This window comes from Siniperca chuatsi, linkage group LG11 (genome assembly GCF_020085105.1).
Source record: "Siniperca chuatsi isolate FFG_IHB_CAS linkage group LG11, ASM2008510v1, whole genome shotgun sequence".
Classification (NCBI taxonomy): domain Eukaryota; kingdom Metazoa; phylum Chordata; class Actinopteri; order Centrarchiformes; family Sinipercidae; genus Siniperca; species Siniperca chuatsi.
In genome coordinates this window covers 29,898,748-29,925,850 of record NC_058052.1, presented here as the reverse complement: position 1 = coordinate 29,925,850, position 27,103 = coordinate 29,898,748, and the positions used below count along the sequence as shown (strand labels likewise).

At 44.4% G+C, this 27,103-nt stretch overlaps 2 protein-coding genes across 4 annotated transcripts; both read right to left on the bottom strand.

Moving 5' to 3' along the window:
• Positions 1-737: 737 nt before the first annotated feature.
• On the bottom strand, positions 738-5,820 carry LOC122884638 (cytochrome c oxidase subunit 7A-related protein, mitochondrial-like). Of its 3 annotated transcripts, XM_044214794.1 has the most exons (4): positions 3,346-3,716; positions 1,807-1,941; positions 1,205-1,346; positions 958-1,047 (listed from the first exon to the last, which is right to left on the bottom strand). In XM_044214794.1, the coding sequence occupies exons 1-3, from the start codon at positions 3,712-3,714 to the stop codon at positions 1,236-1,238; spliced, it is 615 nt and encodes a 204-aa protein (XP_044070729.1). In that variant the 5' UTR covers positions 3,715-3,716; the 3' UTR covers positions 958-1,047; positions 1,205-1,235. The 3 variants fall into 3 exon arrangements, with proteins under 3 accessions (XP_044070730.1, XP_044070728.1, XP_044070729.1); XM_044214795.1 differs by lacking the exons at positions 1,205-1,346; positions 3,346-3,716 and adding an exon at positions 5,620-5,820 and having other exon boundaries at positions 738-1,047; XM_044214793.1 differs by lacking the exon at positions 1,205-1,346 and having other exon boundaries at positions 738-1,047.
• A 6,890-nt stretch (positions 5,821-12,710) lies between these two features.
• LOC122884891 (potassium voltage-gated channel subfamily G member 3-like) lies at positions 12,711-17,648 on the bottom strand. The gene is made up of 3 exons (XM_044215367.1): positions 17,091-17,648; positions 15,875-16,838; positions 12,711-15,751 (listed from the first exon to the last, which is right to left on the bottom strand). Exons 2-3 carry the CDS (start codon positions 16,447-16,449, stop codon positions 15,106-15,108), a joined length of 1,221 nt encoding a protein of 406 aa, XP_044071302.1. The 5' UTR covers positions 16,450-16,838; positions 17,091-17,648; the 3' UTR covers positions 12,711-15,105.
• Positions 17,649-27,103: the final 9,455 nt, after the last annotated feature.

Genomic DNA, 27,103 nt, shown 5'->3' with positions numbered 1-27,103 from the left:
TTCAAGTAGGGCAGGTTTGGTTATTAGCAGAAACCTCGAGCATCAAACATCACCTCCTGCAGGTACGGGATCGTTATGGGGAATAAACGGTCAGGATCCAAAAGTGTGTTCAGCAAACACAAAGCAGCCTGTTGCTCGTCCAGCGAGTTAACTCTCTCCGGGGAAAATAAAAGTTCCCGTGATGTCGTAACGGGGTTACAGTGGAAAAGAAGAACAGTGTGTGGCGCTAGACTTCATAGACGTGATGTCGCCACAGCTGTGCGCCGAGATTTCATGTGGCGTGTTGTGCGTCTCGGCCAATAGGAGTCAACCGAGCTCTCGCGTCAGTCTTGCACCTGGGTGAGTTAACGGCTGCGGGGGCTTGGCGCCGATCTGTCGGTCCTTTGTTTCTCAGTCGAGCCTCCGCTTTTCCAGGTCGGCCGGTCTTTGTCTCACACGTGGCGAGGCCCAACAACAACAACAACAACAACAACAACAACAACAACAACGCTTAATGCAGCACAACAAAAGAATGAGATTTAGTAAAAACGTGCCTGTTTTATCGAACACGTATAAAAGTAATACTATAAATATTTGAGTTTCAGCACCAGTGTTGACGTGCTGCTGAGTTTAAAACCTGAAGTTTCATGAGTCTTCATCACTACAGACACCTTACCTGTCCACAGGTACACGATCAGTAAGAAACAATATATTGTTACTTTATTAAAACATGTCAGAAAACCCGACAGACATACAGATTCTTTTACAACAAAATAAACTTTATTGTTAATTCTTCATACTAAATTATATTTTCTGTACAAAGTGTTTGTTTCCTGTAACTGTCCCTGAACGCCTCCTCGTCCGTCTGTCACACTGAACGCCTCTCAGAAACCTCTCGTCCAATCAGAGCGCAGCAGCTCAGCAGCTTTACTTGTTGCTGGGCTGGGCGGCGAAGTAGAGAGCCACCAGGCAGTAGAGCGCCCCCCCCACAGTCAGACCCATGGTGGTCCGGTACAGCAGCTTGTCTATCAGGCCCTTCTTCAGGTGGACTGGGACCCCATCAGACCTCTGACAGAGAGAGAGACAGGTTACCTGTGAGGGGCGGGGCTTATTACATCATCATACAGATCACATGATCCTAAACAAAGGCACCTGAGCAGAGCTCAATCCTAACCCTCACTCAAGCGCCCCAGGAACCTCCTCAAGAACCCATTAAACCTCTTACACGGCTTTGCTGAATACTCGATTCTGATTGGTCAATTACGGCATTCTACGGCCTGTTGCTTCTGACGAGCCGACCGCTGCGATAGACGCAGTTCTGCCCATAGACTCTCGAGTCCAATCATATCAATCCGTAGAAAGAAGTCCTGTGGCAAAAAAGACGTATTAAAATCATTTTTAAAATCAAGATTCGGTGTCAAATTATTGATTTCTTGAGTAAGTATCCGAGAAATAAGCGGGATAATGTACAGCGAGACGGTTATTATTGCCAAACATTACCCTGCTGTACTTTATCCCTTACTGAAATACCACTGGAACCTCCTTAAGGACCCATTAAACTCTCCAAGGCCAGGTGGAACCTCTTCCAGGACCTCTGGCACATGCTCAGTGAATCCTGGATCCTTCTCAAGGATCTCGCAGACACACAACTAGCTCTCTGATTGGCTGTCAGCTGTCATCAGTTGAAGCTCAGTTCTAAATATTAACCTGCAGGTAACCATGGCAACATGACTGACGCTTCAGACCAGGTGTCCAAATAAAGGCTGTAACATCCCCCCTCACCCGCCCTGTCTTACATCAGCACACCTGATGACATCATAGCATTACCTGGAAGACTTTCTGCAGTTCGGGGACTCGATTGGCTCCCAGGTACTCCACTTGACTTCCTGTTTCAGACGCCAGTTTGGTCGGAGACGCAAAGATGATGGGAGGACTGACTGGTGGGACACCTGGACGCAGACCCTGACGAGAGACAGAGAGACAGGTGGAGACAGAGACAGAGAGACAGGTGGAGAGAGAGAGAGACAGGTGGAGAGACAGGTGGAGAGAGACAGGTGGAGAGAGAGACAGAGAGACAGGGAGAGAGACAGGTGAAGAGAGAGAGAGAGAGACAGGTGGAGACAGAGAGACAGGTGGAGAGACAGGTGGAGAGAGAGAGAGAGAGAGAGACAGGTGAGAGAGAGAGAGAGAGACAGGTGGAGACAGAGAGAAAGACAGAGAGAGAGAGACAGAGAGAGAGACAGGTGGAGACAGAGAGAGAGACAGGGAGAGAGACAGGTGGAGACAGAGAGACAGGTGGAGACAGAGACAGAGAGAGAGAGAGACAGGTGGAGAGAGAGAGAGAGAGACAGAGAGAGAGAGAGACAGGTGGAGACAGAGAGAGAGAGACAGAGAGAGAGACAGGTGGAGACAGAGAAAGACAGAGAGAGAGAGACAGGGAGAGAGAGAGACAGGTGGAGACAGAGAAAGACAGAGAGAGAGAGACAGAGAGAAAGACAGGTGGAGACAGAGAGAGAGACAGGAGAGAGAGACAGGTGGAGACAGAGAGACAGGTGGAGACAGAGACAGAGAGAGAGAGAGACAGGTGGAGAGAGAGAGAGAGAGACAGAGAGAGAGAGAGACAGGTGGAGACAGAGAGAGAGAGACAGAGAGAGAGACAGGTGGAGACAGAGAAAGACAGAGAGAGAGACAGAGAGAGAGAGACAGACAGGTGGAGACAGAGAGACAGGTGGAGTTAAAATTTTAAAAATCAAACAGAAAAAGGAAACTGAATGTGGGCGAGCGAGCGACTGCACTCAGAGCAGGCAGGTGTTGCCGATCGGAGCAGAGGGACAGGTGAGCAGCGAGGTTGTCTAGCGGCAGTAAATGTGCAGCGCAGGTCACAGCTGCTCATGAGTCAACGCTGCAGACGTTCCCGTGTCGCGTCTTCCCGACCTCGGCCTGAACGCTGCAGCGGGACAGTTTCCACGGTGCCGAACCCTCCGCATTGGCATAACATGACACCCCTGTGTTTTATATCAAACTGTGCAGGAAAACCTCGGCACTCTGTCAAGATGAAAAGCTGAAGTCCAATTTTTGAAATTCTTCAAATCTCTTGTGAAAACATCATTACTCATGTGGACAAATTGTTTTGGTGCTTGAAATGGGTTTACCAAAGTCTCAGGTTCACAGAAGCAGCGGAATATATGAATAAAACAGATAAATGCATAATAAATTTTGAGTACAGGTGTTGTCTGTGACTCTTCTTACTACATATCACGCTTCCCGGGATGTGTGCAAATGAAAAATTAGCAACAGTTTTTTTTCTCAAACCAAACATTTACTGTATAAAACACAGAAAAAACAAAAACTATTTACAATATTTACATAATGTGCATGTTTCAACTGCCGTGCTGCAAAACACTTCCTGTGCAGCTGCACGCAGACGGCGACGTCACGCTCCCTGCATTTCCACGGTGCGTCCCTTCGCTTGCCTCGGCTTTGGCAATGCTCGCGTCTCCTGCGACCCGTGGTGGCTTTAGGTACAGGAAGCTGACCTGCAGGTGGAGGGGAGCAGCTGTGCGGAGAGGCTTGCCACAGAGTCAGCTCCTCCATCGAAGCTCTGTGTGTCACGAGCTCCTTGTGGAGAATGAAGCTGTTGGTGGAGGCCCTGTCCAGAAAATCGTACCAACGCATGGTCTCGTGTTGTGCGGAGTAATACTGAATGAGCTGGTCTGATGGATCAGCTCCACCCATGTGATGCTTGTACTCTGTAACTGGTGCGGGACAGGGGATTGATACCTTTGTCCAGGAGCCATCTCGTTGTTTCACCCTCCTCTGCACAGTTTTACAGAGCGCGCTGTGTGAAGTGTCCCTCGTGTCCGTCCCGTACCCATCTTACGCCCTCTTTCTGACTTCCTTGCGAGGGCGTCCAGTTCTGTCCTAGGGCAGTCCTTGTGGTTCTCCCTGTCCCCCAGGCAGCAGATCTGTGCTCATGGAGAGCCCTGAAGAGCTTGGGCTCCATGTAAATGTGGTAGCCTGTGCCAAGGTAACCTGGTTGCACCAGGGACAGGCGGACAGGCCATGTCCAGAGGGGACGTCGCTTTTCGCTGTGTAAATGGAAAATGCCACTGTGTAGCCATTCCTCGAGTCAGCCGAGACAAACAGCTTGAATCCCCACTTTGTGGGTTTTGCCTTCATGTACGCCTTCGAGGCGACCTTTCTTTCTTCCACGTCTCTGTGGGGATGATAAAACGTCTTGCACGCTTTCTTTATGGCGTCCGTCGGGGGTTTTAGTCGGAAGAGTCCGTCATGTTCAGCTGTGCCCTTTATCCTCATCAGGGTCGCCAAGATGAAGCTTCCAGACATCGCTCTGTATCTGTGCCGTGGCATGATCTGCGACGGAAGCGGCAGAGAAAAGAGGCGATTCTGCTTCCGGTAATCTGCGATGCTGTCGAGTTTCGCCATGGCCATGTACAGAAGCAGCCCACTGTACTTGTAAAATCCCCGTGTTCAAGTCTGTCCATTCTTCTGACAGTGTTTGTACCGTTTGTTCAGGAAAGAAAAGTTTCGGTCGAGGGGTGGAGCCGAGCTGCGGCCCTGGTGTCCGAGCTGGTTGAAACCTGGAGACGGGGGGAGCGGTGTCCGGGTCTTTGTCTGTCTTCCAAGACAGCGGAGCTGGCTGCTGTCTAGGTGGGGGTGCTGGTGGCTGTGGGGGCGGTGCTCGTGCTCGGGGGCACGGGACCTCTTGGCCGGCCGGGCCGGCTGTGGTTCAGTCATCTGCACAGAACAGTTTGATACAATAACCAGCGGTCAAAGCATGTCTTCAAAGTGTGAATGGAAGTGAAACAATATTACATTAGTTATTATATATAAGCCTCTGATCTATACTGTTTGTAAATGAAGCTCACTTTTACAGAGAGAAATAACTTTAAAACAGAGTAAACTTTTACTAATGGACAGCCAATTTTGTCAAAGTTCGTGACTAATTTTACTTAACTTTGTTTTTAGCCAAGACGGTCACATTTAGCTTAGCGCCAAGTGCACTATTACTGTGATTTAGTAAAATAAACACACTTACCCATCTTCAAATGGATCCCTAACATTTCGGTATTCCTCGTCATCGTTGGAATCAAACCCTTCAGGCTCTGAAACTCATCCTCGTCGCTGCTCTCCAAAATCGCTGCTAAGATCTTTTCTATCAAAGTAACTGAATCTGTTTTTAATCTGTCAAATAAAACAAAACACCTGAAGAAAAACTGATCAACATCTTCACTGATTGTTAGATTCATCAATTAATCAGGAAAAGAATCGGCTGATGGATTGATAATGAAAATAAATGTTCAGAAAAGAAGATCAGCTGACTGATAAACTGTTTATTTAAATTTTATTTAATGAATCAGGAAGTTTGTCCTCTGACGTCACTGATCATCAATAACACAAACAGCTGATCAGAGATTTTATCAGGTAAATAAACTCTAAAGCTGACAGACCTCAGATCAGATTTAAACCCATTTTATCTGATCTATTGATTACATGATCGATAACTGATCACTATATTCCTCCACTCACTAACAATCCTGTTGTTTCTGGTTAGCATTAGCATTAGCATTTGCAGCTGCTCTCCGGTGCTAACAAGGTCACGCGGTGTTCGGGTCTCACCTGCGGGCTGTAAGCGGCGGCGGGAGCTCCGGTGAGCCGCTGCGTCACTCCGTTCAGTCGGTAGTACATCTCTGCCTCAGGTAACACACCTGAACACACCGATATTTAACCTGTTACTGACGACACACCTAACCTGCTGCTCTGCTCCCCAAGTATACCAGTTTATCCAGCTCCTCCTGCTGACGACACTGCGCTGCGTAATGACGTCAGAGCGGCAGAAGGACCCGTGGCTGCAGGGCGTCTGTGATTTGCCTGACCGGAAGTTCTAATACTACAGTATAGATACTATAGAACTAAAATTACAACATTTTAAATATTTGGTTTCAAAGAAATGAATTCTGGATCTGAAGAAAATAAAAATCTACTATAATCTCATTTATAATTTCAGGCTATAAATGGGTCTGTATTTTATAATGGTTTAAAACATATCCTGCATCTGCCCTCCTCCCTCCAACTGGTGTTACACCACCTTAAATCTGTTAAAGGTGGTGTTAATGGGGGAGAGACTGACAGCTGAAAATGGAACCTCCACAAACCTAAATCATACCATCATCATCATCAAAATACCTTAATCTGTAAAACACTAACACTGTCATGGTTTTGAGTTTGTGTCCTGTTGTTTCCTGTTTTATTTTGTAATATTCTCCTTCCCTCTAGTTTTGCTTCCTGTCTTTGATAGCTTGTATTTAGTCTGCGTTTGTACCACGTGCCTGTGTTTGTCCCCACCGGTTCAGCTTGTTCTCTTCAGTCCTGTATGTTTCCTGCGCCTCTGTGTGGATTTACCTTTGTTGGGCTCCTGTTATTTTTTGTGTTGGCCTTTTTGGATTACTTACCTGGACTTCTCAGCCGCTCTAAGTTGTGTTGTGTTGCCGTTTAAGCGAGTAATAAACTCATCTTGTGTTCTTCAACCTGCCTGAGTCCTGCATTTGGGTCCTCTTCTGAACGTGACAAACACATCCTTCATCAAATCCTCAGAAAATACGAAACAAAATCCTGATCTGATTGTTTTAAAAATCTGAAACATATGATGAGAATCTAAAATAAGTAATAATAATAATAATAATAATAACAGTGTTCATTGAAAAACGTCTCCTATCAATCATCATAGTCCTTCAGGTCTTATTTTTTAAACGAAAAAGTAAAAACTATCCAACATGTTTCTGCCACATTTATTCAAGTTTCAACATTCAGACATGATAATCTATAATTTACATATACTGTTGTGGTTTTGGGTTTGTATTATGTTATTTCCTGTTTTATTTTGGTAAGAGTTCTCCCTCATGTGTCTTGTGCAGTTTTACTTCCTGCTTGTGATTAGTTTGCTTGCCCTTATTGGTTTCACCTGTGTCTCGTTGTCTCCCCTACCTGAGTGTATTTAGTCTGTGTTCTTCCTTTCCTCTGTGTCAGATCAGCGCCACAGAGATTCAGCGGTCCAGTGCCTTTGAGCCGTCATCAGTCATCAGTCCTGCCTGATCTCTGCCCGGCCGACGCCTGCTCCTCGGCCCGGCCGACGCCTGCTCCTCTGCCCGGCCGACGCCTGCTCCTCGGCCCGGCCGACGCCTGCTCCTCGTCCCCAGTTGGCAGGCCGGCTGTCATCTGCTTCTGTGCTGCTGCCATCACCATTCCTGGGCTGCAGTGGCCTCCTGAAGTCCCCGTTGGGCCTCAGCAGCCCCCTGGACTCTGTGCAGCACATTCCTGCCTCTGCTGGATCTCCTGTTCCGGTTGGGCCGCAACCTCCTGAACTCTGTGCTGCAGCAGTCACTTGTTCCTGAGCTGCAGCTGACTCTGAACTTTCTGAGCTGCTGGGGTCACCAGTCCCTGCTAAGCTGCAGTTGTCCTCTGATCCTGTTGAGCCTCTGCAGTCACCTATTCCTGTGCCTCAGCTGTCTCCTGAACTTTCTGAGCTGCAGCAATCCCCTGTTGCTGAGTTGCTGCAGATCCTCCAGTGTCCTGTTTCCCTGGATCCAGCGGTTCTCAGCTCTACATTCCAGTTGTCGGCCTCCAGTCCTGCTGCCCTGTCGCCAGACCCTGGTCTTGATCTCCAGCCACGCCACCGGCCTCCCTTCAGACCTCCAGAGGCCTTCCGTCCTCGCCACTGGCATCCTGTTCAACCCCCGGAGGGTCCCCGCCTTTGTCTCCGAACTCCTCAATTGTTCTGTATGTCTGGTCATCACTCGGAAACAAACCAGCGCGGGCAGACCCCGGTACATGCATACCTTTGCCCAGACCAGCATGGCCTGAGCACCTCAAATATTTCAAATCTCTCCTGTTTATAGGGCCGTTCTTCATTTGTGCAGAAGGATACGCAAAAAAAAATGTAAATGTTGCATATTTCGATTGTTCTAAATTTAGCATGTTTTTTTTTTGTACAGGTCTGATGTGCCACCAATTTACAACAGGCCTAATTACTTTGCAAAGTCCCAGGATGATGGCAGCGATATATCCTGGGTGGATGACATTGGTAAAGAGTTGGGAGAAAGAAATTTGACATCTCACTCATGCACTGACATACCTCCCCTACATTATATCGAAGGGAATCTGGGAGAAATTTAGCAAGAGATTTTTAATGAATATTATGCAGATGTGCAAGCACATGCGCTGCACATGCACATGTGTTCTTGGGATCGTATTGCTTTCTATGTACGACGTTCAAGACATTGCTTTCAGCATCGCCACTTCTGCTTCTTCTTCGGTGTCCTCAAAAGCAAGCCTCCCTGGCTGGCTGTCCTCCTCCCCAGGTCCAGCATGCTACTGTATTTAGGGAGAGCATAATTAATTAACTGGTTTCAGCTGTGCCAATTACCTCTCCCTGATGATACCACCGGCTGATCCGGGCGTTGGCATCCTTCATGCGGAGGGGGCATGGTCCGAACAGAGGGTTAATGGGCGCCCCAGCAGGTAATACCGCAGGGTCTCAACCGCCCACCGGATGGCCAGCTTCCAGGTGATGTATACGACCGGGCGGTCGACACCCTGCACCTGCTGGGACAAAACGGCCCCCACTCCTCTGTTCGACGCGTCAGTCTGCAGAACAAAAGGGAGAGAAAAGTTAGGTGTGTGGAGGAGAGGCTCCCAACAGAGGGTTTGTTTTACCATCTCAAACGTCAGTTGGCACCGCTCTGTCCACTGGACCGGATCTGAGGCACCTTTCCGGGTGAGTTCGGTTAAGGGACTGGTCAGCTCTGCGAAGTTGGGAATGAACCGCTGGTAATAACCAGCCAGCCCCAGGAACCATCTCACCTCTTTTTTTGACTTGGGCTTCGGGCAGGCGGCAATTGCAGCAGGTTTGTCTATCTGGGGGCGCCCCTGCCCTCCGCCCAAGTGGTACCCCAGATACCGTACCTCCCTCCGTCCAACCGCACACTTCTTCGGGTTGGCGGTGAGACCGGCCTGCCTCAATGATCCAAGCACTGCAGCCATCCGCCGCATATCCTCCGCCCAGCTGTCAATGTGGATGATAACGTCATCCAGGTAGGCGGCCGCATATGCAGTGTCCGGACGTTGCACTCGGTCCATGAGGTGTTGAAAGGTGGCCGGTGGCCCAAACAACCCAAATGTGTGGAGTACCAAGTACCAAATGTGGTAAATTGGTACAACCCGTACAGAGTGGAGAAGGCTGTCTCTCCCTTAGACTTTGGAGACAAGGGAATCTGCCAGTAGCCCTTGGTCAAATCCAGTGTCGTGAAAAAACGAGCGGTGCCTAACTGATCCAGGAGCTCGTCAACCCTAGGCATTAAATCGTGACACATCATTCACTTTGCGGTAGTCCACACAGAACCATATTTATGCTGAAGATGTTTTATGAGTCTGTGGTGGCCAGTGCTATCCTGTATGCTGTTGCATGCTGGGGCAGCAGGCTGAGGGTAGCGGACGCCAACAGACTCAATAAACTGATCCGTAAGGCCGGTGACATTGTGGGGGTGGAGCTGGACTCTCTGGCGGTGGTGTCAGAGAGGAGGATGCTGGCCAAACTACATGCCATCTTGGACAGTGTCTCCCACCCGCTCCATGACGTGCTGGTCAAACAAAGGAGGCGCCTTCAGCGGAAGACTCATCCCCCAAAATGCACCACAGAGCGCCACAGGAAGTCATTCCTGCCTGTGGCCATCAGACTCTTTAACTCCTCCTTTATCTTATACTTATACCCACCTGGTAATTTATTTTCTGACCTGTTTTTATAGTGTATTATATTTTTTGCTAGTACTTTCTCCTGTGTACACTGACGTAAAGGCGAGCTGCTGTAACAAAGTTTCCCTTGGGGGATCATTAAAGTGTTTCTGATTCTGATATAGTCCCATACTTCTTGCCTACAAGAACGATGGGGCTACACCAGGCACTGTTGGACTCTTCTATTACCCCCATCTTCAGCATGGCCTTTAATTCTTCCTGAACCATTTTCCATTTGTGCTCACGCAACCAGACTCATGTCTGGTGCATCGCTGCGATTTTGCCCAGCATCTGGGCCAGTACCTCCACCAGCTGCACCTGCCAGGCCTTGATGAGGCTGCAGACGGAAAGAAACTGTCTCTGCAGCGTGAGGTTTTGGTCTTGATGGACTGCAGCCTCCTGCCGGAGGGGAGTGTCTGAAACAGCTTGTGTCCAGGGTGGGAGGGGTCAGCCACAATCTTTCCTGCTCGCTTCAGGGTCCTGGAGGAAAAGTAGATTGCAGCCACTCATCATCTCTGCGGATTGAATGATACGCTGCAGTCTGCCCTTGTCCTTGGGAGTGGCAGCAGTGTACCAGATGGTGATGAAGGTGGTGAGGATGGACTCTGGATGATGGCGGTGTAGAAGTGCACCATCATTGGCAGGTTGAATTTCTTCAGCTACCACAGGAAGTACATCCTCTGCTGGGCTTTCTTGGTGAGGGATGTTCAGCTCCCACTTGGGTGATGATGGTGCCCAGGAACTGAAGGACTCCACAGTGTTGACAGGGGAGTCACACAGGGTGATGGGGGTGGTTGGGGCTCGGTTCTTCCAGTATTCCACAACCATCTCCACTGTCTTCAGAGCGTTAAACTCCAGGTTGTTCTGGCTGCACCAGGTCACCAGGTGGTCAATCTCCCCTTAAGAGATGAGCCCAATGAGGGTGGTGTCATCTGCAAACTTCAGGAGCTTGACGGACTGGTGACTGAAGGTGCAGGTGTGTAGAAAACTAAATATAAAGGAAAACAGAGGGCGGAACCCGCCATATACATTCTGCATAAAATGCAGAAACACTCCCTTCAGAGAGTTTTAATATTTTATCTGATTTGGTTATTATTATTATTATTATTATTGATGTAAAACATGTGATTTTAATGTTTGGTTGTTTGTGTGGTTACAATCAGAATTATTTAACCTGCTGAGTAAATTTACACATTAAATGTTTTCTACAAATCTAATTAATTCTTATTACATTTTTATGAGTTGAAATTGAAATTGTTTTCTGAGTAACAGGATTGGTTGCCATGTCATAATTATTCATTTTTCAATGCTTTTTTCCCCCAATCACTTTTGTGTAAAGCAACCAAATTGTTTCAAAACACAGACACTTTTGGGAACTTTATAACACTGAATTTGCTTCAACTTTGATACAGATATAAATTCACCTGTGCAGGTGTTCAAGCTGAGAAACAAACATGACAAAAAAAAAGAAACTGAAATTATTTCGTAACATCAAAAAGAAAACAAGAAAGTTTTCACTTAAAGTTTAAAGTGCAGCAGCGAAGCATCCTGGAACAAAGAGCAATGTTTCATCAGAAAACACAACGTATTCCTGCCAAAGAGCTGCCAGGAGTAAAGTTCTTCTTCTGGGCTGAACTAAACCAGAAGAAGAACTATAACCATCTTCATGGCAGGAAACTTCGACACACTTCACCAGAAACAACAGAGTGAATATGACTATTTCATTTTATTATATTTCATCTTAATTTGAGGGTTCCATGTCAGATAATTTGGTGTGTTGATATTGGGATTATTGATCATTTGGTGTGTTCATAGTGGGGTTGTTGCAGCCGGGGGGATTGTGGAGATGATTTTTTCCTGCAGCCCAGAGCAGCAGCTTCCATATTTACTGTGTCTGATTCTGTTTCTTCTGATTCTTCTTCTTCTCTGTCTAAAATCTCTGTGACTCAAAGTCTTTAAACAGAGAAGCTGATTTTTCTTCTTTCCTTCAGATGCTTCAATAAAACTAATTTCAAATACAGTTAGACTAAATATAACTTGGCATAAAAGGTCAACATATATTAAAGTGGATTCAAATATTTATCCTACTTTAATAATAATGCCACACTAATAATATAAGCAGCAGCATTATTGTGTGTTGAGTATTTATTGTGTGATGTGACAGAGGATCACTTCATGTTTCTGGGTTCAAACCTCTTTAAAATTGAAGGATTTTCCAGACACCTCAACAGATATGAGTCCGTTTGTTGCCTCGTGTTTCGCACGTTTAAACATTTCATTGTGCAACAATAATTAATATGAACTGAAATTAACTGAGCACGGGTCCAGGTCCAGGTTCAGGTCCAGGTCCAGGGAGGTGCTCTGCCCTCTGGACAGAAATGTTCCTTCTAACATCCTGATAACATAAAATGTAACATAAAACTCAGAGACACCTGCTCCATGAGTGTTTGTACTGCCCTCTGATTCAATTCAGTTTTATTTATATAGCGCCAATTCATAACAGAAGTTATCTCCCTGCACTTTTCCTACAGAGCAGGTCTAGACCGAAGTCTTTATAATGTTATTTACAGAGACCCAACAAATCCCACCATGAGCAAGATGATGATTGGCTGATCAGGTGGAACAGGTGGCTCCCAGATGATCAGATTGATTTGGATTTTATTTGTGTTTTACAGCTGTAATATAATTTGGAACTTAAAATTATGTAATCTACATCTTTCATTTAAAAAACAGCCAAACAAAAGCAGCATCCTGTAGTAAAAGTACCCGAGGTTCAGACCTCAGTTACCTCAGAGACTTCTTTAAAATCTACTAAGAAACCTGCATTTCTACATGAACTGATCTCTCTGAGGTCGGACCTTAAAGTTGGAGAAAAGATGTGTTTTCAGCCAGTTAGGAGTGAGTTCAAACTGATGCTTCAGAAATACACAAACTGGTCCTTTAATGAAGAATTCATCTGGATTTAATGAAGAAATTATGAACATTTAAGAGATAAAATTGTGTTTTAGTTCACAGAGACGGATCTGTGTGAAGGGAAGGAAAGAAAAAGAAAGATAAGGAAGAAGGAACAGACTGTCACTGGTTAAAGCTTAAAGGGATCCATGTAGTTGTGCTTTGGTTTAAACCCTGCAGTATCCAAAGAAGAAGAAAAAATAGTAGAAGAAGTGTCTTCATTGAGATAATTCACACTTCAGCAGCTCCGCCGTCCTGACATTCAAAACCAAATGTTTCCAACACTTTAACTTCCTGTCTCTGAGTCTGCTGTTGCCATGGAAACCGTGGACGGTGTCTAGCCGGTCTCAACAGATCCAGTTACACCACAGACTGCTGGTTTAACAGAGGGGCGAGAGGAGACACAAACAGCTGAACATGTTGATCCTGAGGGGGGCGCTACAGGGAACAGTAACATATAAAGGGTTCGTCCTCTGAGGAGCAGAAAGAAGATCAGCTGATGTGTCTATTTCCTGCGTCCAAAGGGAAAATTTCTGAAATGTTTTTAGTCTGAAGGAAACATTCAGGAGGATTTGGAATCATGGTCTGGAGATCGTGAAGATCCATAGAAAAGTTCATCTCAGTCAGACCTGAAGGTGTTCATGTACATACACAAGACTGAAAACTGAGGAGCTGATGAGGCAAACAGCTCGTCTTCACTTGATTTTACTCTGGTTTACTATTTACTCTTTCAAAGAAACCAGACAGCCCCTGGAAGCGTCGCTGTCATTCATTATAATTAAAGGGACGTTTGTCCACTTTTATGGAAGCAAATAACCAGAAAGATTTGAATCTTATATCAACTGAATACATGGATTTATAGCACTGAAATATTTTACCTTCAGATGGATCCCATGACTGACAGAATGTAACCATGGATCTATCAGAAGAACTGGATATCAGACTCAAAGATGGCGTCCAGTCACTTAAATGAAAACTGCTCACTGAGCACTTGTGTCCCACTGCACATGCTCAGTAGTGTTTCTCCTGCTGGCCCATAGACTTTACATTGAGACGTCACAGACTAAAGTTTTACAAATATAAAAAACATAAAACCTCCATTAAAAAGTCATAACACAAACAGTATTAACTGAGCTGGTTCACAGCTGGAGTCGTCCTGTCAACAGTTTTACACACGTCTTTTATTATGGAGGTCTGTGGGGAAAATGATCATTTTAGGTGCAGTACCGTAAGTGACCACTGGCTGAGTGGAGGCGCCACGTCATATCTATTAATAATACATACATTAATGTAACCCAATAGTTCTGATCGATCCCATCCCGGCTAGATTGATTATCTTCTGTCTCTGACACGTTCAGATCTGAATTTAAAACTATTTAAGCGACCAGATTTTTTCATTTTTCGGAATTTAGCTTTTTGAATTTGAGCAGCTTGAATATAGTTTCTCAATACTTTTATCTGAATTTGTGAACCCTAATATATATATATATATATATATATATATATGTGTGTATATATGTGTGTGTGTGTGTGTGTGTGTGTGTGTGTGTGTGTATACCTGAAATAAAACTGTACAACTTCAAATTGACTGTTGAAAATGTCAAAGAGTCTTCAGAGTACGTAAATTCAGACAGATGGTTTTTAAAGGAAAATATTTCATAGTTTAAATTGCAACATTAAATATTCAGTAGCAATTAAATTTCACAATTACAGATTCAGTTTCTTTTGAAGATTGAAATCTTTGCAAACATTATTTGCTCTCATAGACGAACAAACTGAGGCTCGTCTGTGCTGCTCGATCTGGAGAACAAATTGTGTTAAAGCTTAATTTTACAGCTCTCTGATTTACTAATGAAGAAACTGAAATACATCAGACAGGTTGATGTGATTTGGCCATAGTTAAAGGTAAAACTTGTGTTCACAGTGTTCAGTTTATCGTCTTTCAATTAGTTTAATATTTCTTTTTGTCAATTACAGGAATTCAACAAACATGGAGAATAAAGTTTCCAATAAATGATTATTTATGAGTTTAAAAGGATCTCAGTCACAGCTGTGTGAGTATTTTATTCCCCGATTCTTTTGTATAAACTCACTATGTGTTTCTGTTTACCAATAACTTCAGATTACACACACGAAATACACCTCCAACCCCTAAAAACAAACCTGAACTGAACAGGTGAGGCAGCTCTTCAGCTGTGACTTGTTGAAAACAAAAAGTTTTAGTAAAGTTGTGAAAAGTTGTCGTAGGACCTGATGTGACGTTTTGTAGTTTTTGGTGGTTATGAGACATAATTTCCTGCCAGGCAGAGCTGCGATCAGCTGATGAACTTCGTGTTCATCCACCTCAGCAGCAGCGTTGCTCATTGGTCAGTTGATGAACTCGGCGGACAGGCTGTGGGTGCAGCGGGCGGAGCGCACCTTGAGCTCGTGGTAGCACTGGACGAAGCTGTGGTAGATGAAGGTGATGGGCAACGCCAGCAGCACAATGCCGCTCACCACGCAGAGGCCACCCAGCACGCGGCCCGCCACCGTCACCGGGTACATGTCCCCGTATCCCACCGTCGTCATGGAGATGATGACCCACCAGCAGGCAGCGGGGATGCTGGCGTAGTCCTGGTTTCCGGTTTCCAGGTCCAGGCCATGTTCCAGCAGCTGGGCCAGTGCGCTGAAGATCGCCATGGCGACGCAGATGAAGACCAGCAGCATCATCATCTCACGGTAGCAGCGCCGCAGTGTCAGGCCGAGCGTCTGCAGACCCAGGAAGTGACGGGCCAGCTTGATCACCCAGAAGATCCGCATAATGCGCAGGACGCGTAGAGTGACGCCGGCCCGCTGCAGCTGGGAGTTCTCCCCCGTCAGGATCGTCACGGTAACAGAGACGTAGTACGGCGTGATGGCCAACAGGTCGATGATGTTCAGAGGACGACGGACAAACTCACATTTATCCCGAGATACGAGGAAACGGACGATACACTCCACCGTGAACCAACCGATACACACCGCCTCGATGATCCTGCAGGGAGGACAGCCAATCAGAGAGAGGGGGGAGAGAGAGGACCAATCAGAAGGAGAGACAATCATACAGTATGTGTGTGTATGCACAGTATGTCTTCAGCTGGTCTCGGATGTGTCCTACCTGTGCTGGTCCAGGGTCTCGGTGGTCTTCCAGTCCGGTAAAGTGCTGGCACAGAGCATCACCATGGAGATGACCACGAACAGCATCGACACCGAGGCGAGGATCTGCGCCGCCAGCGAAGACGTGGGCTCCTCGAACGTCCTCCTCATCCTCTCCAGCCAGTGGCTCCGGGGCCCCGAGGAGCCCCGCGGCTCCTCCTCAGGGAAGAAGTGGACGAAGCAGTCAGACATGCGTTGGTCGAGGCGTCGTTGGCAGCACGACTGCAGGTCGGCACTCTCCAGGCCCCAGTACAGCATCTCGTTATAGAAGGACAGCTCGCACATGTGCGGCACGAAGCGCAGCTTCCCGTGCTGCACGTACAGCATGATGAAGCTGAAGGCCTCCGAGTGCCGGTCGAAGAAAAACTCGTTCCTGTCACGGTCGTAGTCGTCGCAGAGCTCCAGCAGCTCGCTCTCCGACACGCAGCGATGCAGCCGACTGAGTCTGCTGAGAGGGAGGCGCTTCATCAGCTCGGCCGAGAAGCAAAACCTGCGACCGCCGACGTTCAGGGTGCAAAGACTGCTTCCAAACTTCATCCTTTGTTTGTTAAAAATCTGAAGCTGGTTCCACACGTTATCCTTTTGTTAATTAAACCACCAGCTGCTGCTTCCAAACTTTATTTTCCATTAATAAAAACATGCCGTGCTGCTTCCAAACCTCAGCTCCTGTCTGTTCGAAACACCAGCTGCTACTTCTAAACCTCATTTTGTTTTTGTTAAAAAATCACACTGCTTCAGACTCTTCTGTTAAAAACGCAGGCTGCTTCGTCGTCTGTCTGTTAAAAAACTGAAGCTGCTTCTGTATTTTAAATAAATCAGCATCCAAACTCTGTTAAAAACACCAGCTGCTGTTTCCAGACTCCATCTTCCATCTCAAACAGAAGCTTTTCTGTCTCCCGTTTTCATCTTCTCAGTCTTCTTTGGTGCTTGAATGAAATAAAAAATTAGTGCTATTTCTGTTTCAATGACCTACTGGCCTAGTTGGATTTTAAATTATCTCTCTCTCTCTCTCTCTCTCTCACTCCATTATTATATATTTTCTGAGTCATAAGAATATTTTGTCCTGTGGCACCAAAAACCCAAAAAACAAACAAAAAAACAAACAATAACAGAGCCACTCAGTTTAATCTCTGACACTTTTAGACGAATCAGCACCTCACATCAACATTAAAACTCACCAGATTTCAGCGTTGAACATGAAGCTTCACACGTTTCAATTCTCCAACATCAAAATACCTGAAGCATATATATATATATATGTATGTTAGTATATATAAATTTAATCAGTGGATCCTGTTTGACTTCTGGTTTCTCGTTGTTGAATCTGAGACTGAAGAGCAGCAGCAGCACATCCTCCTCCTCCTCCTCCTCCTCCTCCTCCTCCTCCTCCTGTCTGAGAGGAGGAGGATCAGAGTCGATGATTCAAACAGTCGGTCTGAGCATCTGAACCTCCACAAACCTCCTCAGTGTCTGACAGACTGAAGAGAGATGCTGCTCCTCCTCATCCTCCTCTTTTGGTTGTTGTTTCTCCTCCTCGTCGTCCTCCTTTTCTTCTCCCTCTTCCTCCTTTTTTCCTCCTACATTTCATTTTTCCTGCTCTTCTTCAGCTCTGATGATCTCCATCATCACCCAGAATTAAACATTTAATCCACGTAATTTTAATTGCATGTTTCACCGAACATCAAAAGCAGATTATTTATGAATAATGAGTCAGATTTTATTAATTCATTAATAACCTGCAGAGCTTATTGTAAAGAAATGTCTCCCCCTGCTGGATGATTCTGTAAACTGCAGATCATCATCATGTTTTTATAAATAGGAAGTTGATCTGTCTCTTCACAACTTCAGTGATTCTCTGTTCTTTTTATTTAGTAAGGACTAAATGGTATGAACTCAGGAAAAATCGGAATAATCTTTATTTGTTATGTAATCCGCACACTTGACACTAGTTTGATCTCATCTTGATTACTGCTCAGCAGTCTGGTCAGGTGCAGCCAAAAAAGATCTGTTTAAGCTCCAAATCGCTCAGAATAAAGCTGCAAGGCTCGCACTGCCCTGTCCGCTGGGTGTGGCAGAGTCCAGAGAGGCTGCATGCCAGTCTCTCGTGGCTCAGAGTAGACGAGAGGTTAGACTCAAGTGCAGGACTCAGACAAGGGGTAGGGATATAAAGAGATTTATTAAAGAACGGGGAAGTGGGTGGAGACCAGGGGGTGGGATCCAGGGCTGGCAGCGAGGATGTGAAGGTATGGTGGTGAAGCTTGGCAAGACTGGGATAAAGATCCAGAACAGGTAAGCAGGTAGGTGAGGTAACGGAGTAACGATCCACTGTGGTTGAAACTACAATCTGGCGATGAGTGACTGGAGAGCCGGAGTAGAATTACTGCCGTCGATGAGCTTGATGGGAGGCAGGTGCGTCGGCTGAGCGGAGTGAGTGGGTGAAGGATCTCAGGTGAGTGACAGTGGTGGAGTCAGGAGGAGTCAGGAGGAGTAGCCACACCCCCAAACACAGAGACACACAGGGGAATAAACAAACTGTCACAGCCGTAACATTAACATGCAATCTAATGCGTTTCTTTAGGAATATCTGTTTTAGTAAACAACCTAATTGTCTATACATACATAAATTATATGGGAGACTAACGTAGTCACACTGCCAGGCAGGCCACTAGGGGTTATCTAGTTAAACCCAGAACAGATGCAGTGTGCAGATCTGTAATGTATACAGCCATCACAACGTGGAACAAGCTACCAGCGATGGTCACTGAAGCACCCAGGAAGGCAAATTTTAAAAGACTACTAAAAAAACACTAACAATAACCTCCAATGGTGTAATCCCTCATTCGTCCAGGAGTCCAGTCGTAGTCGTCTGGACACTGTTTTCAGAATCAAGACGTTTCGGCTCCCATCCGGAAGTCATTCTCAATTGTGAAAATGGTCTGAGAACTCAGAAATTTAAGCTACTCTGTGTTGCTTAAGCCCCGCCCTCAGGGAGGAGTCTACCTGAGTGTCTGCTGATTACCTGCCTAGTTTCACCTGAAACTGACCTGTTTCCATGATGGCCCAGTAATCAGTAATCAGGCCTATTGTTTTCTGGCTGCACCTCCCTCATCACTGTTAAGTACCTGATTAGCATGTGATTGGCTTGACCACGGTGTTAATACACTGTGGTAAACTTTGGGCAGGTTGAATCTCAGACCACCTTTTCTGTTCAAAGAGGGGTTTTCTTTTTTCACAAAAATGGCTTCTTTGACTCCTCTTTCAAACCAACTCTTCTCTCTAAGACTCTTCACCTCGCTGTCTTCAAATGTGCGGTTTGTAGCTTTTAGATGCAAAGTCATTGGTACCGTTACGTGGATGACACATTTGTGAAGATCAAAAAACAAGACTTGGAAGCGTTCTCAGAGCATATTAATACTGTGGACCCCAACATCAAGTTCACACGAGAGGATGTCAAAGACAACCGCCTGGTCTTTCTTGATTGTTCTACACTCAGAGGAGAGGATGGAAAGCTCCAGATAGAAGTGAACAGGAAACCAACACATACGGATCAATACTTGCTCTTTGACTCACACCATCCATTACAGCACAAGCTGGGTGTAATCCGGACATTACAACACAGAGCCCGAGAAGTGCTCACACAAAAACAGAACAATGTAGTTTACTCCATTCAATGTAGTGAGGAAAACTGCAAAGAACGGTACACAGGTGAGACCAAACAGCCACTTCACAAAAGACTTCATCAGCACAGACGACACGCTAACTCAGGATTACAGAAACCGCACATTTGAAGACAGCGAGGTGAAGAGTCTCAGTAGAGAGAAGAGTTGGTTTGAAAGAGGAGTCAAAGAAGCCATTTTGTGAAAAAAGAAAACCCCTCTTTGAACAGAAATGGTGGTCTGAGATTCAACTTGCCAACCGTTTACCACAGTTTATTAACACCGTGGTCAAGCCAATCACATGCTATTTCTACGAAATAACCTCCAATGTTCGTTAACCGACTTGAACAACTGTGATTGAATGCAATTTGATGTGTTGTGATGTTTAGTTTTTTTACTTGACTTTTACTGTCTTGAACATATTCTTAAGACTTTTTAAACATGTGTATGTCTTGTTTTATATGTTATGTTTCGTTGCATGAGGACCTCAGGAAGAGTAGGCAGCTAATGGAGATCCGAATATAGAATAACGCTGATGCACTTCATGACTCAGTTTCTGGGTTGTATCCACATGGCTGAAATGCACTTACTGTAAGTTGCTTTGGAGAGAAGCGTTAGCTAAATGAATGTAATGTAATATATTATTCTCGGTGGTTGCAGTCGGCCAATCAGTAGCAGCTGTTTAGTCATTCAGTCAGTCAGAATCTGATGATGTGATTGATCTGAAGTGAAAGATCAATGCAGATAAAGATAGACACTTGACCTCCATTATCCTTAACTTTCAATCTCAATCTGAACTAATTTTAGTTCTTGTTCAGACATTTAACATTTGACAACTTTCACCGCCCTAACCCTGGTTTTCACAATCCAGCGTTCACATAAAAAGGGGCGGTGTTTGCAGCATGTGACCAATCGCCAACATGGACAAGTCTGCTGACAGCAGAGCGGCATATTTTACAAACGAAGATCAAATTATAATATTAGATGAAGAAGTTAAACACATAATCCAGCTGAAAGCAACAGCTGCATCATCGAATGTGCAAACTAATTAAAAGGCTTATAACATCACTGCCCCATCATTAGGGCACATGACATGACTATAATTACATTTATAATAATAATAATAAAGTTTATTTGTATAGCACTTCAAAACCAGTGTTTCAAAGTGCTTTACACAGAAAACAACAATAAAATACACAGTAAGTAAACAGGCAGGCGCTGGGAATAAAAGAGGAACACAACTAACACAGTAGATGATTAGGAACCAGAAATAAAAGGATAAAATGTAAAGACAACGGCTGAATTAAAACTTAAAATAGAGCAGCGTAAGACTGAAGTGCAGCGTCAAGAATAAAGTATAATGTAACTCAGTACTTAAGAATTAAAATAAACCTAAAAAGTAAGAAAGAAATATAGGAAGGTAGGAAGATTTGTGTCATGTGCAGCGGTGTGCAAAGTATTGCCTTCCTGGTTCTTATTTTTCTGCATGTTTGTCAAATTTAAATGTTTCAGTTCATCAAACTAATTTAAAAATTAGTCAAAGATAACAAGTAAACATAAAATGCAGTTTTTAAATGAAGGTTGTTGTTATTATTAAGGGAAAACATATATATTATATTATATTGGGACCATTACAGTAACTGTGCCTCCCAGTCCAAACTATTTTACCACATACAGTCTCTCACATGTTACATGAATTAGTTGTTCTTTTCTGGCTCGGATGTTTATCTTGATTGTCTTGTTGACCTCTCAGATAATCTGATCTAATCTGGATTCTGCCTGGCAACAGGCTGTAAGGAGCCCTGTGATTGGTCCGGTGCAGCTGCAGGCTCTCTGTGGGTCTACATGAGATAGAAAAACCTGTATAATTATAAGTTGTTTGTTAACAGTTGTTTTTTAGTTTGAGGCTGTAATTTGAATGATGTTTTACTGCTGAAACACTGGTAGAAAGAGCGTCCAAATCATTATAAAGAATCCGCAACAACATCATCTCACCTGGCTTCTTATTGATCAACATGTGTACATGTTTACTGGTTATCCGTAATTCGGAGGTTAATTTAGTACTCCAGTGTAACCAGTGGACTGCTGTGCTCAAACCTGGAGAACGTGTGTGTGAAAAAGATAAAGAGCAAGCAGACATATACACAACTGTACATGTTGGTCATCCAATAAACATCCTTACCAGAGTTCAAAACAAACCTGCGCTCTTGATTTCAGGTAAGATTTCAACATGTACCTGCAGTAAACCTGCTGGACTTAGTTTAATCTGGACCTTCTTCTTTAGCTGCTGCTGCAGAGGATCCAGCAGGTCTGTGTCTGCCTCCATCAGCAGAACAGACTGACTGTATGAACTATACCTGAGTTCAACTGCAGGATCAGAAACACACATCATGTTAAAAACAGTGAACTTGTCCTTTAAAGGACGTCGACATGGCTCCTCCCCCCCAGGTGTCTCCCTGCGTCATGGCCGCTGTCCTTGGCCCTAAACTGACATCAGCAGTTAATCTGTTCCTCTGAGCTGATTAACTCTGTTTATCTGCTGTTAACCACCTGAACACACTGTCACACACTGTGAAACACTGTGAAACACACTGTGAAACACTGTGTGAAACAAGGTGTAAAACACTGTGAAACACACTGTGAAACACTGTGTGAAACACACTGTGAAACACACTGTGAAACACTGTGTGAAACACTGTGTAAAACACTGTGTAAAACACTGTGAAACACACTGTGAAACACTGTGAAACACTGAAACACTGTGTGAAACACTGTGAAACACTGAAACACTGTGTGAAACACTGTGAAACACTGTGTGAAACACTGTGTGAAACACTGTGAAACACACTGTGAAACACACTGTGAAACACTGTGAGAAACACTGTGTGAAACACTGTGTGAAACCATGTGTAAAACACTGTGAAACACTGTGTGAAACACACTGTGAAACACTGTGTGAAACACTGTGAAATACTGTGTGAAACACTGTGAAACACACTGTGAAATACTGTGTGAAACACTGTGTGAAACACTGTGAAATACTGTGTGAAACACTGTGTGAAACACTGTGAAATACTGTGTGAAACACTGTAAAACACACTGTGAAACACTGTGTGAAACACTGTGTGAAACACTGTGAAACACTGTGTGAAACACTGTAAAATACTGTGTGAAACACTGTGAAACACACTGTGAAACACACTGTGAAACACACTGTGAAACACACTGTGAAACACACTGTGAAACACTGTGAAACACACTGTGAAACACACTGTGAAACACTGTGAAACACACTGTGTGAAACACTGTGAAATACACTGTGTGAAACACTGTGAAACACTGTGTGAAACACTGTGAAACACACTGTGAAACACACTGTGAAACACACTGTGAAACACACTGTGAAACACTGTGTGAAACACTGAAACACTGTGTGAAACACTGAGAAACACTGTGAAACACACTGTGAAACACTGAAACACTGTGAAACACTGTGTGAAACACTGTGAAACACTGTGAAACACTGTGTGAAACACTGTGAAACACACTGTGTGAAACACTGTGTGAAACACACTGTGTGAAACACTGTGAAACACACTGTGTGAAACACACTGTGAAACACTGTGTGAAACACTGTGAAACACACTGTGAACACACACTGTGTGAAACACTGTGTGAAACACACTGTGAAACACTGTGAAACACACTGTGAAACACACTGTGAAACACACTGTGAAACACACTGTGAAACACACTGTGTGAAACACTGTGAAACACTGTGTGAAACACTGAAACACACTGTGAAACACTGTGAAACACTGTGTGAAACACTGTGAAACACTGTGTGAAACACACTGTGAAACACACTGTGAAACACTGTGTGAAACACTGTGTGAAACACTGTGAAACACACTGTGAAACACTGTGAAACACACTGTGAAACACTGTGTGAAACACACTGTGAAACACACTGTGAAACACACTGTGAAACACTGTGAAACACTGTGTGAAACACACTGTGAAACACTGTGTGAAACACTGCGTGAAACACTGTGTGAAACACACTGTGAAACACACTGTGAAACACTGTGAAACACTGTGAAACACACTGTGAAACACACTGTGAAACACACTGTGAAACACTGTGAAACACTGTGTGAAACACTGTGTGAAACACTGTGTGAAACACACTGTGAAACACTGTGTGAAACACACTGTGAAACACTGTGTGAAACACACTGTGAAACACTGTGTGAAACACTGTGAAACACACTGTGAAACACACTGTGAAACACACTGTGAAACACTGTGAAACACACTGTGAAACACTGTGTGAAACACTGTGTGAAACACTGTGTGAAACACACTGTGAAACACTGTGTGAAACACACTGTGAAACACTGTGTGAAACACTGTGAAATACTGTGAAACACACTGTAAAACACTGTGAAACACTGTGAAACACACTGTGAAACACTGTGTGAAACACTGTGAAACACTGTGTGAAACACACTGTGAAACACTGTGAAACACACTGTGAAACACACTGTGAAACACACTGTGAAACACACTGTGTGAAACACACTGTGTGAAACACACTGTGAAACACTGTGTGAAACACACTGTGTGAAACACTGTGAAACACACTGTGAAACACACTGTGAAACACTGTGAAACACTGTGTGAAACACACTGTGAAACACTGTGAAACACTGTGAAACACACTGTGAAACACACTGTGAAACACACTGTGAAACACACTGTGTGAAACACACTGTGTGAAACACACTGTGAAACACTGTGTGAAACACACTGTGAAACACTGTGAAACACACTGTGAAACACACTGTGAAACACACTGTGTGAAACACACTGTGAAACACACTGTGTGAAACACTGTGAAACACACTGTGAAACACACTGTGTGAAACACTGTGAAACACACTGTGAAACACACTGTGAAACACTGTGTGAAACACTGAAACACTGTGTGAAACACACTGTGAAACACTGTGAAACACACTGTGAAACACTGTGAAACACTGTGTGAAACACACTGTGAAACACTGTGAAACACTGTGTGAAACACACTGTAAAACACTGTGAAACACTGTGAAACACACTGTGAAACACTGTGTGAAACACTGTGTGAAACACACTGTGAAACACACTGTGAAATACTGTGAAACACACTGTAAAACACTGTGAAACACTGTGAAACACACTGTGAAACACTGTGTGAAACACACTGTGAAACACTGTGAAACACTGTGTGAAACACACTGTGAAACACTGTGTGAAACACACTGTGAAACACTGTGTGAAACACACTGTGAAACACTGTGTGAAACACACTGTGAAACACACTGTGAAACACTGTGAAACACACTGTGTGAAACACTGTGAAACACACTGTGAAACACACTGTGAAACACTGTGTGAAACACACTGTGAAACACACTGTGAAACACTGTGAAACACACTGTGTGAAACACTGTGAAACACACTGTGAAACACACTGTGAAACACTGTGAGAAACACACTGTGAAACACTGTGAAACACTGTGTGAAACACTGTGAAACACTGTGTGAAACACACTGTGAAACACTGTGTGAAACACTGTGAAACACACTGTGAAACACTGTGAAACACACTGTGAAAAACACTGTGTGAAACACTGTGAAACACTGTGTGAAACACTGAAACACTGTGTGAAACACTGTGAAACACACTGTGAAACACTGTGAAACACACTGTGAAAAACACTGTGTGAAACACTGTGAAACACTGTGTGAAACACTGAAACACTGTGTGAAACACTGTGAAACACACTGTGAAACACTGTGAAACACTGTGAAACACTGTGTGAAACACACTGTGAAACACTGTGAAACACTGTGTGAAACACACTGTGAAACACTGTGTGAAACACTGTGTGAAACACACTGTGAAACACTGTGTGAAACACACTGTGAAACACACTGTGAAACACTGTGTGAAACACTGTGTGAAACACTGTGAAACACTGTGTGAAACACACTGTGAAACACTGTGTGAAACACACTGTGAAACACTGTGTGAAACACACTGTGAAACACTGTGAAACACACTGTGAAACACTGTGTGAAACACACTGTGAAACACTGTGAAACACTGTGTGAAACACTGTGTGAAACACTGTGTGAAACACACTGTGAAACACACTGTGAAACACACTGTGAAACACACTGTGAAACACACTGTGAAACACACTGTGAAACACACTGTGAAACACTGTGTGAAACACACTGTGAAACACACTGTGAAACACTGTGTGAAACACACTGTGAAAACACTGTGAAACACACTGTGAAACACACTGTGAAACACACTGTGAAACACACTGTGAAACACACACTGTGAAACACACTGTGAAACACACTGTGAAACACACTGTGTGAAACACACTGTGAAACACACTGTGAAACACTGTGAAACACACTGTGAAAACACTGTGAAACACACTGTGAACACACTGTGAACACACTGTGAAACACACTGTGTGAAACACTGTGAAACACACTGTGAAACACACTGTGAAACACTGTGAAACACACTGTGAAACACACTGTGAACACACTGTGAACACACTGTGTGAAACACTGTGAAACACACTGTGAAACACACTGTGAAACTGTGAAACACTGTGAAACACACTGTGTGAAACACTGTGAAACACACTGTGAACACACTGTGACACACTGTGTGAAACACACTGTGAAACACTGTGTGAAACACACTGTGAAACACACTGTGAAACACTGTGAAACACTGTGAAACACTGTGAAACACTGTGAAACACACTGAAAACACTGTGAAACACACTGTGAAACACACTGTGTGTGAAACACACTGTGAAACACTGTGAAAACTGTGAAACACACTGTGAAACACACTGTGAAACACACTGTGAAACACTGTGTGAAACACTGTGTGTGAAACACTGTGAAACACACTGTGAAACACTGTGTGAAACACTGTGAAACACACTGTGAAACACTGTGTGTGAAAACACTGTGTGAAACACTGTGAAACACACTGTGAAACACTGTGAAACACACTGTGTGAAACACTGTGAAATACACTGTGAAACACTGTGAAACACACTGTGAAACACTGTGTGAAACACTGTGAAACACTGTGTGAAACACTGTGAAACACACTGTGAAACACTGTGTGAAACACTGTGAAACACACTGTGAAACACTGTGTGAAACACTGTGAAACACTGTGTGAAACACACTGTGAAACACTGTGAAACACTGTGTGAAACACTGTGAAACACACTGTGAAACACTGTGAAACACTGTGTGAAACACTGTGTGAAACACACTGTGAAACACTGTGTGAAACACTGTGAAACACTGTGTGAAACACTGTGTGAAACACTGTGAAACACTGTGTGAAACACTGTGAAACACTGTGTGAAACACTGTGTGAAACACTGTGAAACACTGTGTGAAACACTGTGAAACACTGTGAAACACTGTGTGAA

Excerpts from the sequence above, each read along its gene's own strand:
- LOC122884638 (XM_044214793.1), bottom strand. The coding sequence starts at position 3,714 with ATGGGTGGAGCTGATCCATCAGACCAGCTCATTCAGTATTACTCCGCA. Across the intron at positions 1,942-3,345 it reads AGTTGAAACATGCACATTAT|GGTCTGCGTCCAGGTGTCCC; the intron begins GTAAATATTGTA and ends GTCTCTCGTCAG. Across the intron at positions 1,048-1,806 it reads AACTGCAGAAAGTCTTCCAG|AGGTCTGATGGGGTCCCAGT; the intron begins GTAATGCTATGA and ends TCTCTCTGTCAG.
- LOC122884891 (XM_044215367.1), bottom strand. The coding sequence starts at position 16,449 with ATGAAGTTTGGAAGCAGTCTTTGCACCCTGAACGTCGGCGGTCGCAGG. Across the intron at positions 15,752-15,874 it reads GAGACCCTGGACCAGCACAG|GATCATCGAGGCGGTGTGTA; the intron begins GTAGGACACATC and ends TCCTCCCTGCAG.